Source organism: Tachypleus tridentatus, chromosome 10, assembly GCF_004210375.1.
Source record: "Tachypleus tridentatus isolate NWPU-2018 chromosome 10, ASM421037v1, whole genome shotgun sequence".
Taxonomy (NCBI): domain Eukaryota; kingdom Metazoa; phylum Arthropoda; class Merostomata; order Xiphosura; family Limulidae; genus Tachypleus; species Tachypleus tridentatus.
This window is the reverse complement of record NC_134834.1, coordinates 9,412,633-9,426,487: the sequence shown is the minus strand read 5'-3', so window position 1 is coordinate 9,426,487 and position 13,855 is coordinate 9,412,633. Positions and strand designations below refer to the sequence as shown.

General features: G+C 33.3%; 1 protein-coding gene across 1 annotated transcript in view; it reads right to left on the bottom strand.

Moving 5' to 3' along the window:
• Positions 1-5,990: 5,990 nt before the first annotated feature.
• LOC143228003 (uncharacterized) overlaps positions 5,991-13,855 on the bottom strand; it is a 33,704-nt gene continuing 25,839 nt past the window's right edge. The window contains exons 4-6 of the mRNA XM_076459352.1: positions 13,396-13,565; positions 12,242-12,381; positions 5,991-8,293 (exon numbers count right to left, since the gene is read on the bottom strand). Coding sequence (XP_076315467.1) covers positions 6,094-8,293; positions 12,242-12,381; positions 13,396-13,565 — 2,510 coding nt within the window. The 3' untranslated portion in view covers positions 5,991-6,093. The remainder of the gene's footprint in view (positions 8,294-12,241; positions 12,382-13,395; positions 13,566-13,855) is intronic.

The following is a 13,855-nucleotide window of genomic DNA, read 5'->3' as shown; positions in this document are numbered from 1 at the left end:
ATAATCAGTGTTCTGCCAGTTATCCTCAGTAATCTGTTATTTAACATAATCAGTGTTCTGCCAGTTATCCTCAGTAATCTGTTATTTAACATAATCCGTGTTCTGCCAGTTATCCTCAGTAATCTGTTATTTAACATAATCAGTGTTCTGCCAGTTATCCTCAGTAATCTGTTATTTAACATAATCAGTGTTCTGCCAGTTATCCTCAGTAATCTGTTATTTAACATAATCAGTGTTCTGCCAGTTATCCTCAGTAATCTGTTATTTAACATAATCAGTGTTCTGCCAGTTATCCTCAGTAATCTGTTATTTAACATAATCAGTGTTCTGCCAGTTATCCTCAGTAATCTGTTATTTAACATAATCAGTGTTCTGCCAGTTATCCTCAGTAATCTGTTATTTAACATAATCAGTGTTCTGCCAGTTATCCTCAGTAATCTGTTATTTAACATAATCAGTGTTCTGCCAGTTATCCTCAGTAATCTGTTATTTAACATAATCAGTGTTCTGCCAGTTATCCTCAGTAATCTGTTATTTAACATAATCCGTGTTCTGCCAGTTATCCTCAGTAATCTGTTATTTAACATAATCAGTGTTCTGCCAGTTATCCTCAGTAATCTGTTATTTAACATAATCAGTGTTCTGCCAGTGTTCTGTTATTTAACATAATCAGTGTTCTGCCAGTTATCCTCAGTAATCTGTTATTTAACATAATCAGTGTTCTGCCAGTTATCCTCAGTAATCTGTTATTTAACATAATCAGTGTTCTGCCAGTTATCCTCAGTAATCTGTTATTTAACATAATCCGTGTTCTGCCAGTTATCCTCAGTAATCTGTTATTTAACATAATCAGTGTTCTGCCAGTTATCCTCAGTAATCTGTTATTTAACATAATCAGTGTTCTGCCAGTTATCCTCAGTAATCTGTTATTTAACATAATCAGTGTTCTGCCAGTTATCCTCAGTAATCTGTTATTTAACATAATCAGTGTTCTGCCAGTTATCCTCAGTAATCTGTTATTTAACATAATCAGTGTTCTGCCAGTTATCCTCAGTAATCTGTTATTTAACATAATCAGTGTTCTGCCAGTTATCCTCAGTAATCTGTTATTTAACATAATCAGTGTTCTGCCAGTTATCCTCAGTAATCTGTTATTTAACATAATCAGTGTTCTGCCAGTTATCCTCAGTAATCTGTTATTTAACATAATCAGTGTTCTGCCAGTTATCCTCAGTAATCTGTTATTTAACATAATCAGTGTTCTGCCAGTTATCAGTGTTCTGCCAGTTATCCTCAGTAATCTGTTATTTAACATAATCAGTGTTCTGCCAGTTATCCTCAGTAATCTGTTATTTAACATAATCAGTGTTCTGCCAGTTATCCTCAGTAATCTGTTATTTAACATAATCAGTGTTCTGCCAGTTATCCTCAGTAATCTGTTATTTAACATAATCAGTGTTCTGCCAGTTATCCTCAGTAATCTGTTATTTAACATAATCAGTGTTCTGCCAGTTATCCTCAGTAATCTGTTATTTAACATAATCAGTGTTCTGCCAGTTATCCTCAGTAATCTGTTATTTAACATAATCAATGTTCTGCCAGTTATCCTCAGTAATCTGTTATTTAACATAATCAGTGTTCTGCCAGTTATCCTCAGTAATCTGTTATTTAACATAATCAGTGTTCTGCCAGTTATCCTCAGTAATCTGTTATTTAACATAATCAGTGTTCTGCCAGTTATCCTCAGTAATCTGTTATTTAACATAATCAGTGTTCTGCCAGTTATCCTCAGTAATCTGTTATTTAACATAATCAGTGTTCTGCCAGTTATCCTCAGTAATCTGTTATTTAACATAATCAGTGTTCTGCCAGTTATCCTCAGTAATCTGTTATTTAACATAATCCGTGTTCTGCCAGTTATCCTCAGTAATCTGTTATTTAACATAATCAGTGTTCTGCCAGTTATCCTCAGTAATCTGTTATTTAACATAATCAGTGTTCTGCCAGTTATCCTCAGTAATCTGTTATTTAACATAATCAGTGTTCTGCCAGTTATCCTCAGTAATCTGTTATTTAACATAATCAGTGTTCTGCCAGTTATCCTCAGTAATCTGTTATTTAACATAATCAGTGTTCTGCCAGTTATCCTCAGTAATCTGTTATTTAACATAATCAGTGTTCTGCCAGTTATCCTCAGTAATCTGTTATTTAACATAATCAGTGTTCTGCCAGTTATCCTCAGTAATCTGTTATTTAACATAATCAGTGTTCTGCCAGTTATCCTCAGTAATCTGTTATTTAACATAATCAGTGTTCTGCCAGTTATCCTCAGTAATCTGTTATTTAACATAATCAGTGTTCTGCCAGTTATCCTCAGTAATCTGTTATTTAACATAATCCGTGTTCTGCCAGTTATCCTCAGTAATCTGTTATTTAACATAATCAGTGTTCTGCCAGTTATCCTCAGTAATCTGTTATTTAACATAATCAGTGTTCTGCCAGTTATCCTCAGTAATCTGTTATTTAACATAATCAGTGTTCTGCCAGTTATCCTCAGTAATCTGTTATTTAACATAATCAGTGTTCTGCCAGTTATCCTCAGTAATCTGTTATTTAACATAATCCGTGTTCTGCCAGTTATCCTCAGTAATCTGTTATTTAACATAATCAGTGTTCTGCCAGTTATCCTCAGTAATCTGTTATTTAACATAATCAGTGTTCTGCCAGTTATCCTCAGTAATCTGTTATTTAACATAATCAGTGTTCTGCCAGTTATCCTCAGTAATCTGTTATTTAACATAATCCGTGTTCTGCCAGTTATCCTCAGTAATCTGTTATTTAACATAATCAGTGTTCTGCCAGTTATCCTCAGTAATCTGTTATTTAACATAATCAATGTTCTGCCAGTTATCCTCAGTAATCTGTTATTTAACATAATCCGTGTTCTGCCAGTTATCCTCAGTAATCTGTTATTTAACATAATCAGTGTTCTGCCAGTTATCCTCAGTAATCTGTTATTTAACATAATCAGTGTTCTGCCAGTTATCCTCAGTAATCTGTTATTTAACATAATCAGTGTTCTGCCAGTTATCCTCAGTAATCTGTTATTTAACATAATCAGTGTTCTGCCAGTTATCCTCAGTAATCTGTTATTTAACATAATCAATGTTCTGCCAGTTATCCTCAGTAATCTGTTATTTAACATAATCCGTGTTCTGCCAGTTATCCTCAGTAATCTGTTATTTAACATAATCCGTGTTCTGCCAGTTATCCTCAGTAATCTGTTATTTAACATAATCAGTGTTCTGCCAGTTATCCTCAGTAATCTGTTATTTAACATAATCAGTGTTCTGCCAGTTATCCTCAGTAATCTGTTATTTAACATAATCAGTGTTCTGCCAGTTATCCTCAGTAATCTGTTATTTAACATAATCAGTGTTCTGCCAGTTATCCTCAGTAATCTGTTATTTAACATAATCAGTGTTCTGCCAGTTATCCTCAGTAATCTGTTATTTAACATAACGACATGATATCGTGTTCTGTAAAATGATAAAACCCACGCTATTTACGTAAATTTTTCTTTATTTTAAGGTATGTCATAAAAAAGAAAACTTCTCTATACATGGGCCATGGAAAGTTAGGCCTAATTTCATTTTGGATCCATAAATGCATTGGTTCAATATGACAATATATATATACAAACATATATAAGATATACAAAATTACTATTAATACTGCCAATGATCGCACTTACTAGTGCTGGGATTCTTCTAACATTTTACACAGAAAATAAGCTTACTTTGAATATTATAACAGACAGAGACATACAAATGCTCAAACTAATGCAGCATTCGAAGTCAGCTTGCATCGAACATTAATTTAAAGTCATAGTGTGCATTTCGATGAAGTAAGAAGTAATTATTGTTATACAGAAACCAAACTTTTGCCTTATGAAGAATATATTAGTAAAAATAAATCTCAACCACAACAGAAACAGCAACAACTAAAGTCAAAACAAAACTAAACTTAACTTTCAGTTAATCACTTAGAGCAATAACAAAATTAATTATTACAGAGTACATTGAGTTTAGATCTAATCACTTAGAGCAATAACAAAATTAATTATTACAGAGTACATTGAGTTTAGGTTTCATCACTTAGAGCAATAACAAAATTAATTGTTACAGAGTACATTGAGTTTAGATCTAATCACTTAGAGCAATAACAAAATTACTATTACAGAGTACATTGAGTTTAGATTTAATCACTTAAAGCAATAACAAAATTAATTATTACAGAGTACATTGAGTTTAGATCTAATCACTTAGAGCAATAACAAAATTGCTATTACAGAGTACATTGAGTTTATGTTTCATCACTTAGAGCAATAACAAAATTAATTATTACAGAGTACATTGAGTTTAGATCTAATCACTTAGAGCAATAACAAAATTAACTATTACAGAGTACATTGAGTTTAGATTTAATCACTTAAAGCAATAACAAAATTAATTATTACAGAGTACATCGAGTTTAGATCTAATCACTTAGAGCAATAACAAAATTACTATTACAGAGTACATTGAGTTTAGGTTTCATCACTTAGAGCAATAACAAAATTAATTATTACAGAGTACATTGAGTTTAGATCTAATCACTTAGAGCAATAACAAAATTACTATTACAGAGTACATCGAGTTTAGATCTAATCACTTAGAGCAATAACAAAATTACTATTACAGAGTACATTGAGTTTAGGTTTCATCACTTAGAGCAATAACAAAATTAATTATTACAGAGTACATTGAGTTTAGATCTAATCACTTAGAGCAATAACAAAATTAACTATTACAGAGTACATTGAGTTTAGATTTAATCACTTAAAGCAATAACAAAATTAATTATTACAGAGTACATCGAGTTTAGATCTAATCACTTAGAGCAATAACAAAATTACTATTACAGAGTACATTGAGTTTAGGTTTCATCACTTAGAGCAATAACAAAATTAATTATTACAGAGTACATTGAGTTTAGATCTAATCACTTAGAGCAATAACAAAATTAACTATTACAGAGTACATTGAGTTTAGATTTAATCACTTAAAGCAATAACAAAATTAATTATTACAGAGTACATCGAGTTTAGATCTAATCACTTAGAGCAATAACAAAATTACTATTACAGAGTACATTGAGTTTAGGTTTCATCACTTAGAGCAATAACAAAATTAATTATTACAGAGTACATTGAGTTTAGATCTAATCACTTAGAGCAATAACAAAATTAACTATTACAGAGTACATTGAGTTTAGATTTAATCACTTAAAGCAATAACAAAATTAATTATTACAGAGTACATTGAGTTTAGATCTAATCACTTAGAGCAATAACAAAATTAACTATTGCAGAGTACATTGAGTTTAGATTTAATCACTTAAAGCAATAACAAAATTAATTATTACAGAGTACATCGAGTTTAGATCTAATCACTTAGAGCAATAACAAAATTACTATTACAGAGTACATTGAGTTTAGATCTAATCACTTAGAGCAATAACAAAATTACTATTACAGAGTACATTGAGTTTAGATCTAATCACTTAGAGCAATAACAAAATTACTATTACAGAGTACATTGAGTTTAGATCTAATCACTTAGAGCAATAACAAAATTAATTATTACAGAGTACATTGAGTTTAGATCTAATCACTTAGAGCAATAACAAAATTACTATTACAGAGTACATTGAGTTTAGGTTTCATCACTTAGAGCAATAACAAAATTAATTATTACAGAGTACATTGAGTCTAGATCTAATCACTTAGAGCAATAACAAAATTAACTATTACAGAGTACATTGAGTTTAGATTTAATCACTTAGAGCAATAACAAAATTAATTATTACAAAGTATATTTAAGGATTCAGATTGCATCTCATTTACAAATAAACAAGGTATTAACACTGGACTCGTAAATTATGTTCTGATGAATATATTAAACTTATAAATAATGTTCAGAAATGAATATTTTTGGCTAAATATTACTCATATTTTTATGTAAAAATTATTCATATTGAATTTTGTTGTCGCTAATCGTAAATGTCAGCTTCAGTGGTACTTATCTTTTCTCTCAAATCTACACTCGACGCTTTATCCAAGGTCGTCAAAATGGGCGTTGTTATCGTAATTTCTGAGGTAGAACGCTCCAATACTGGCCGATTGAGGCAGCTATATAAAAATCTTCTTCTCTTACCACCAGATGTCGGTAGTGGTCTGCTGTGGTTATCATTATTGTCATTGTACCATTCCTCTGGTGAGTGGAAATATTCTATAGCTGGTTGCTTCCGCTCACAGAGGCTGCGATAACTAGAAATTGTTGGCACTTCTGTTACATATTCAAAACAAGATCTCTCAGCCGCGCTGCGAACTGTTCTCTTAGTGTAACTAGAGTCCAAGCTGCATAAAGATTCCTTATCAGTACATTTGAAGTATATATCCAATCCCGTCATTGGCTGTCGTCCACCAAAATCTCTAGAGGCTGAACGACAATGGACACTACTTGAACATCTGTCTGTAACATAGTTTTCTGTGTCATGAAGTGGAGAAAGGGATCTTCTGTTGCTGTCTGAGTTGTTATTGTCCTTCTTCGTGTAGCAAGAACACTTCATATCCTTTCGATTCCTCCTGTTATTGCGGTTATTTGGTGTTGTTAACGTACGAATTATGACTTCCCACTTTTCCGGGCTGTATAAATTCTTATATCGCTTATCTTGAATAACGTTAGTAAAGTCTTTAATTGTTGTGGCTTTATGAATGAGGGATCGAAACACTGCATCTAAAGAAATCATAATCATCCACTTCTGCTTATCTTTTATCGTCAAATCTTTGGCTACAGATGCGGACAGAGGGTATAATACTCGAAAAACCATCTCTTCAATGGAAAATGCACCTGCGACCTCACCCTGCGATAAAGATGCGCCTTCCTCTTCGTCGGCGTCTGACCCTACAGAATATTGTCGAAAATTCACGGCACTCGGGGCTCTTGAGTTTCGACTCGTGGCTTTAGTTTTGTATGTTTTCAAGCATTCCATTGAACTAATCTCATCCGCTTTGCTGTTGAAACTGCTCTTTCCAGCGCCTCGAGGTTCCTTCTGAGACTGTACATTCGAGGTAACAGTTTTCTGGGAGCTTCTATTTTGTGTGTACTCAACGACTTGATTTTCAGTTCGCAAGTGTTGTCTTTCCACACTCTTGGTTTCTTCGACATTTGTTGTTGTCGTACTAACAGGACAATTCTTTACGTTAGAGAGGTGGAGTCTTCTCAGATTTTGGAGGTACATCGTTGCTGAAGGATTAGTTTCAACCTTTCTGTGAGATCTGTTGTTATTGTCGGGTCCGTTTCCACATATTAAATATGCATGTGGAGAGCTAAGTTTAGGAGAAGGATTAATTGGTTCAAATTCTTCTGAAAGTATCCAATAAGGATTACAAACCCTGTTAATTGGTTCAAACGCTTCTGAATGTGTCCAATAAGGATCCGCAACCGCGTTACTTTCTGGATTTTCTACATACACCGGTGGGTTAAATATACATTCCGAATTTGAACAGAAGTTCGTTTTAGAAAGATTTCCTGCTTTAATTAAGTGCTCATTCAGAGTTTCTGTTTCAGATTTCTGATCATTCTTTTTACTTCTTGTCAAAAGCTGTCTTCTAGCACTGTTTGGAAGGTTGGAAAATTTTCTAAGACATTCTGCAGACAGAAAGGTTAATGTCTGCAGACATTCCTGATCTGGAGGAAAGATCGATCTCTCTCCACCTCCAGAAGAAACAAAACATCTATTATCGAGCTGACAACCAGCGTCTTCCAGACTTAAAGCACCTCGGCTCTCTAGATCTTCATCAGAGTTATTGTACGAAGGAGATTCGGTGAAATAATCAGAAGGAAAGGTCTCAATGGTTCCGCCAGAATCGATCTGAGAAGATCCAGATGAGAATTTGGTGGTCTCAGACCCCAAACTCGACACAGCAAAGATACGAGGAATAATAATTGGTCCAAACACTTGTCCACCTCCTGAGCTGCTAAGTTTTGTAATCTCGCTACTAGGGACAGAAGACACATTTCGCTTTCGTCGCACAACCTTGACGTTTCGTTTCTTCAAGCAGTAGTAGGATACTCCTACTCCGAGCAGTAACAGAGTCAAGAAGAATAGACCACAGACAATCAGTAGAAGTTCCACTTCAGATATCTTGGAAGTAGACACATCAGATAGTGGAGGAATTGGTGCGAGTCTAAAAACAAAGAATGATGTGTTTGACAATTCTGCATCAGATAATAGTGGTGTTAATGGTGTGATAACACCTCACCACTTAATTCTATAAACAGTTTACATTGGTGTTATTTGTGTTCTAACACTTCACCACTTAATTCTAAAAACAGTTTACATTGGTGTTATTGGTGTTCTTACACTTCACCACTTAATACTAAAAACAGTATTCCATGGAGTTATTGGTGTTCTAACACTTTACCACTTAATTCTATAAACACTTTACATTGGTGTTATTGGTGTTCTAACACTTTACCACCTAATTCTATAAACAAATTACATTGGTGTTACTGGTGTTCTAACATTCACGACTTAATTCTATAAACAGTTTATATTGGTGTTCTAATACTTTACCACTTAATTCTATAAACAGTTTACATTGGTGTTATTGCTGTTCTAACACTTTACCACTTAATTCTATAAACAGTTTACATTGGTGTTATTGGTGTTCTAACACTTCACCACTTAATTCTATAAACAGTTTACATTGGTGTTATTGCTGTTCTAACACTTCACAACTTAATTCTATAAACAGTTTACATTGGTGTTATTGGTGTTCTAACACTTCACCACTTAATTCTATAAACAGTTTACATTGGTGTTATTGGTATTCTAACACTTTACCACTTAATTCTATAAACAGTTTACATTGGTGTTATTGGTGTTCTAACACTTCACCACTTAATTCTATAAACAGTTTACATTGGTGTTATTGCTGTTCTAACACTTCACAACTTAATTCTATAAACAGTTTACATTGGTGTTATTGGTGTTCTAACACTTCACCACTTAATTCTATAAACAGTTTACATTGGTGTTATTTGTGTTCTAACATTCACAACTTAATTCTAAAAACAGTTTACATTGGTGTTATTGGTGTTCTAACACTTCACCACTTAATTCTAAAAACAGTTTACATTGGTGTTATTGGTGTTCTTACACTTCACCACTTAATACTAAAAACAGTATTCCATGGAGTTATTGGTGTTCTAACACTTTACCACTTAATTCTATAAACACTTTACATTGGTGTTATTGGTGTTCTAACACTTTACCACTTAATTCTATAAACACTTTACATTGGTGTTATTGGTTTTCTAACACTTTACCACCTAATTCTATAAACAAATTACATTGGTGTTACTGGTGTTCTAACATTCACGACTTAATTCTATAAACAGTTTATATTGGTGTTCTAATACTTTACCACTTAATTCTATAAACAGTTTACATTGGTGTTATTGCTGTTCTAACACTTTACCACTTAATTCTATAAACAGTTTACATTGGTGTTATTGGTGTTCTAACACTTCACCACTTAATTCTATAAACAGTTTACATTGGTGTTATTGCTGTTCTAACACTTCACAACTTAATTCTATAAACAGTTTACATTGGTGTTATTGGTGTTCTAACACTTCACCACTTAATTCTATAAACAGTTTACATTGGTGTTATTGGTATTCTAACACTTTACCACTTAATTCTATAAACAGTTTACATTGGTGTTATTGGTGTTCTATCATTTACGACTTAATTCTATAAACAGTTTACATTGGTGTTATTGGTGTTTTAACACTTCACCACTTAATTCTATTAACAGTTTACATTGGTGTTATTGGTGTTCTAACACTTTACCACTTAATTCTATAAACAGTTTACATTGGTGTTATTGGTGTTCTATCATTTACGACTTAATTCTATAAACGGTTTACATTGGTGTTATTGGTGTTCTAACACTTCACCACTTAATTCTATTAACAGTTTACATTGGTGTTATTGGTGTTCTAACACTTCACCACTTAATTCTATTAACAGTTTACATTGGTGTTATTGGTGTTATAACACTTTACCACTTAATTCTATAAACAGTTTACATTGGTGTTATTGGTGTTCTAACACTTCCCCACCCAATTCTATAAACAGTTTACATTGGTGTTACTGGTGTTCTACCATTCACGACTTAATTCTATAAACAGTTTATATTGGTGTTCTAACACTTTAACACTTAATTCTATAAACAGTTTACATTGGTGTTACTGGTGTTCTAACATTCACGACTTAATTCTATAAACAGTTTACATTGGTGTTATTGGTGTTCTAACACTTCACCACTTAATTCTATTAACAGTTTACATTGCTGTTCTAACACTTCACCACTTAAGTCTATAAACAGTTTACATTGCTGTTCTAACACTTCACCACTTAAGTCTATAAACAGTTTACATTGGTGTTATTGGTGTTCTAACACTTTACCACTTAATTCTATAAACACTTTACATTGGTGTTATTGGTGTTCTAACACTTTACCACCTAATTCTATAAACAAATTACATTGGTGTTACTGGTGTTCTAACATTCACGACTTAATTCTATAAACAGTTTATATTGGTGTTCTAATACTTTACCACTTAATTCTATAAACAGTTTACATTGGTGTTATTGCTGTTCTAACACTTTACCACTTAATTCTATAAACAGTTTACATTGGTGTTATTGGTGTTCTAACACTTCACCACTTAATTCTATAAACAGTTTACATTGGTGTTATTGCTGTTCTAACATTCACGACTTAATTCTATAAACAGTTTACATTGGTGTTATTTGTGTTCTAACACTTCACCACTTAATTCTATAAACAGTTTACATTGGTGTTCTAACACTTTACCACTTAATTCTATAAACAGTTTACATTGGTGTTACTGGTGTTCTAACATTCACGACTTAATTCTATAAACAGTTTACATTGGTGTTATTGGTGTTCTAACACTTCACCACTTAATTCTATTAACAGTTTACATTGCTGTTCTAACACTTCACCACTTAAGTCTATAAACAGTTTACATTGCTGTTCTAACACTTCACCACTTAAGTCTATAAACAGTTTACATTGGTGTTATTGGTGTTCTAACACTTCACCACTTAATTCTATAAACAGTTTACATTGGTGTTATAACACTTCACCACTTAATTCTATAAACAGTTTACATTGGTGTTATAACACTTCACCACTTAATTCTATAAACAGTTTACATTGGTGTTACTGGTGTTCTAACACTTCACCACTTAATTCTATAAACAGTTTACATTGGTGTTACTTGCTTTCTAACACTTCACCACTTAATTCTATAAACAGTTTACATTGGTGTTATAACACTTCACCACTTAATTCTATAAACAGTTTACATTGGTGTTATAACACTTCACCACTTAATTCTATAAACAGTTTACATTGGTGTTATAACACTTCACCACTTAATTCTATAAACAATTACATTGGTGTTCTAACACTTCACCACTTAATTCTACAAACAATTTACATTGGTGTTATAACACTTCACCACTTAATTCTACAAACAATTACATTGGTGTTCTAACACTTCACCACTTAATTCTATAAACAGTTTACAAATATTATTTTCCTTATATAGTAATGTACATAAAACCACAGAGAGTGTTACAACAGTGGCGCTAAGGAGTGCCTTTCTTCCTTGTACTTCCTGTGGCTGCAGCTGCCCCAAAATATGCCAAGCTTCACCTGCAGCTTTTCACCCCACAAATAACGATTATTGTTAAAGTTTCTTTAGTTCCTATATGTTGCAGTACCTGTAACCACAAGATATGGAGCCTCTACTTACCCGCGAATAGAATGAAATTGTCCTTGGTTTTATAAACTAACTACTGGAAACAGTGAGGTAATTTTATGAAGTGACGAGAACCTAATTATCTAAAAGAAACACTGGAAAAAGGTCTAACGTTCTCGTCTGTAAAATTCATCTTGTAACCAAGTAAAGAATTATCGAACAAGTTCTCATAGAAACTTGTTGTGAACACGAAACTTTAATCTGATGTAAACACCAGCGAACCGCTCGCGATTAAACTTAGCTGCATCATCCACTGTAAACATACAAACCTGGGTGTGATGACATCATTCGGATGTGAGGCCAGAGGCGGAGGGTAACGACATATCACTGTCTTAAATTCGTCTTCGTCCACTTCCAGGGAACGGTGGAAACGGACCACAACGTTGTTGATGAAGGCCCTTGGAGTCTCCTACGTTGGAGATTGTGAAACGAGTTGTAAATATTTTATTTGACCTTTAAAAATGACGTAATTAAGGAACCTAAGCCTAAAACAATTGATTGGTTGGAACACCAACTGAAGAAAAGTCTTGTAATGAATAAGACCAGCTGTTGTTGGATGTGTTATAATGATTCTACAAAAATCGCTACATTAAAAAACAACTTAATTCATTGTTCAGGCTTCTCTTGTACAATGCCAAGCTCGTGAAACTGACAACTAGGCATCTTTACAATATATTTTTACACATCCTGCAATTACGTCTTGAAAATTGCTGTCACCTGAAAAGCTGTCTGAATTAGTTATAAATAACTCCACCAGGTAACGTCACGTTAATATCGCGGACAACTTGAAGTCATTTACCTTTTTACAGCTTCTACAATTAAGCTTAATAAATACCATGCTCTGTCCAGTCTTGACCACTTACACGAAACAAAATTAAACGACTTCCTAAGCCTAGTAATGCGATGCAGTAAGTAACAGTTTGCATTTACGCAAGGGTTGGAATCCAAAATGTCCGCTCACAATTAGGTCACCTAACAAAATTGTATGTGTATAAATAATACGTTACTACCACCACCACCCTCAAGCACACACACACACTTCCAAATAGACTAGAAATAAAACTCAAGTCGTAACTTCTGGATTTTAAATTTTATCTTTACAAAAACCATGAAGAATTTCGTAGCTAAGCCCTTGTAGAATACTTTATTCTACGCTGAGTGAATATCTCGTCTCCAAAGCAGTTCAAAATACTTTTAATACTTTATATGCACGTATGTTTGTATTTCTTGTGAGGTATAAGTTAGGCCTACATGGGTTAGAACTTTTTCTCGTCGCGACTGTAAGCCTACACTGAACCAAACAATGGCAACTGCCTAGACGTGGCCTAACCTTAAAGTGAGCCAAGTTCCCTCTCCTGTAAACCAGACTTGCAACTAACACATTAATCAACAGTTCTATGGATAGGTAGAATTATTCACTTACCTGTTTAGTTCCACAAGCTGTTAACGGAATTCGCAACTCGTAATACCGCCCACCATGGCCATAGAGGTTGCAAGGGTTTGAATAATTGTAATTGATGTATATAACTCCTCGGAAAGGTTTGGTAAAATTAATATTAAGGACCATCTCTCCAGACTCACATGAGAGATAAGCTGAGGAAAAAAACAAAAGAAAACGTATTATTTGACGGTGGTTTTCTATGGATAATACTCGGTGATACACTTTGAATAATAGAATGTTGCTACTATAAAACAACGGTTGGCGATACAACCCTGTTGTTGCAAAGCAACGTTTTCACCCACAAAATGAAACCTCAGTTAATTAAGTCTATTAGGTAAACATTAAAAAAAATCCATCTTTAGAGCTCAGCCATCTAACGTATAAAGCTGGACCTTTACGCTCCAGATAAAAATAAAATAACTTTTTATTTCAACCACAGTTT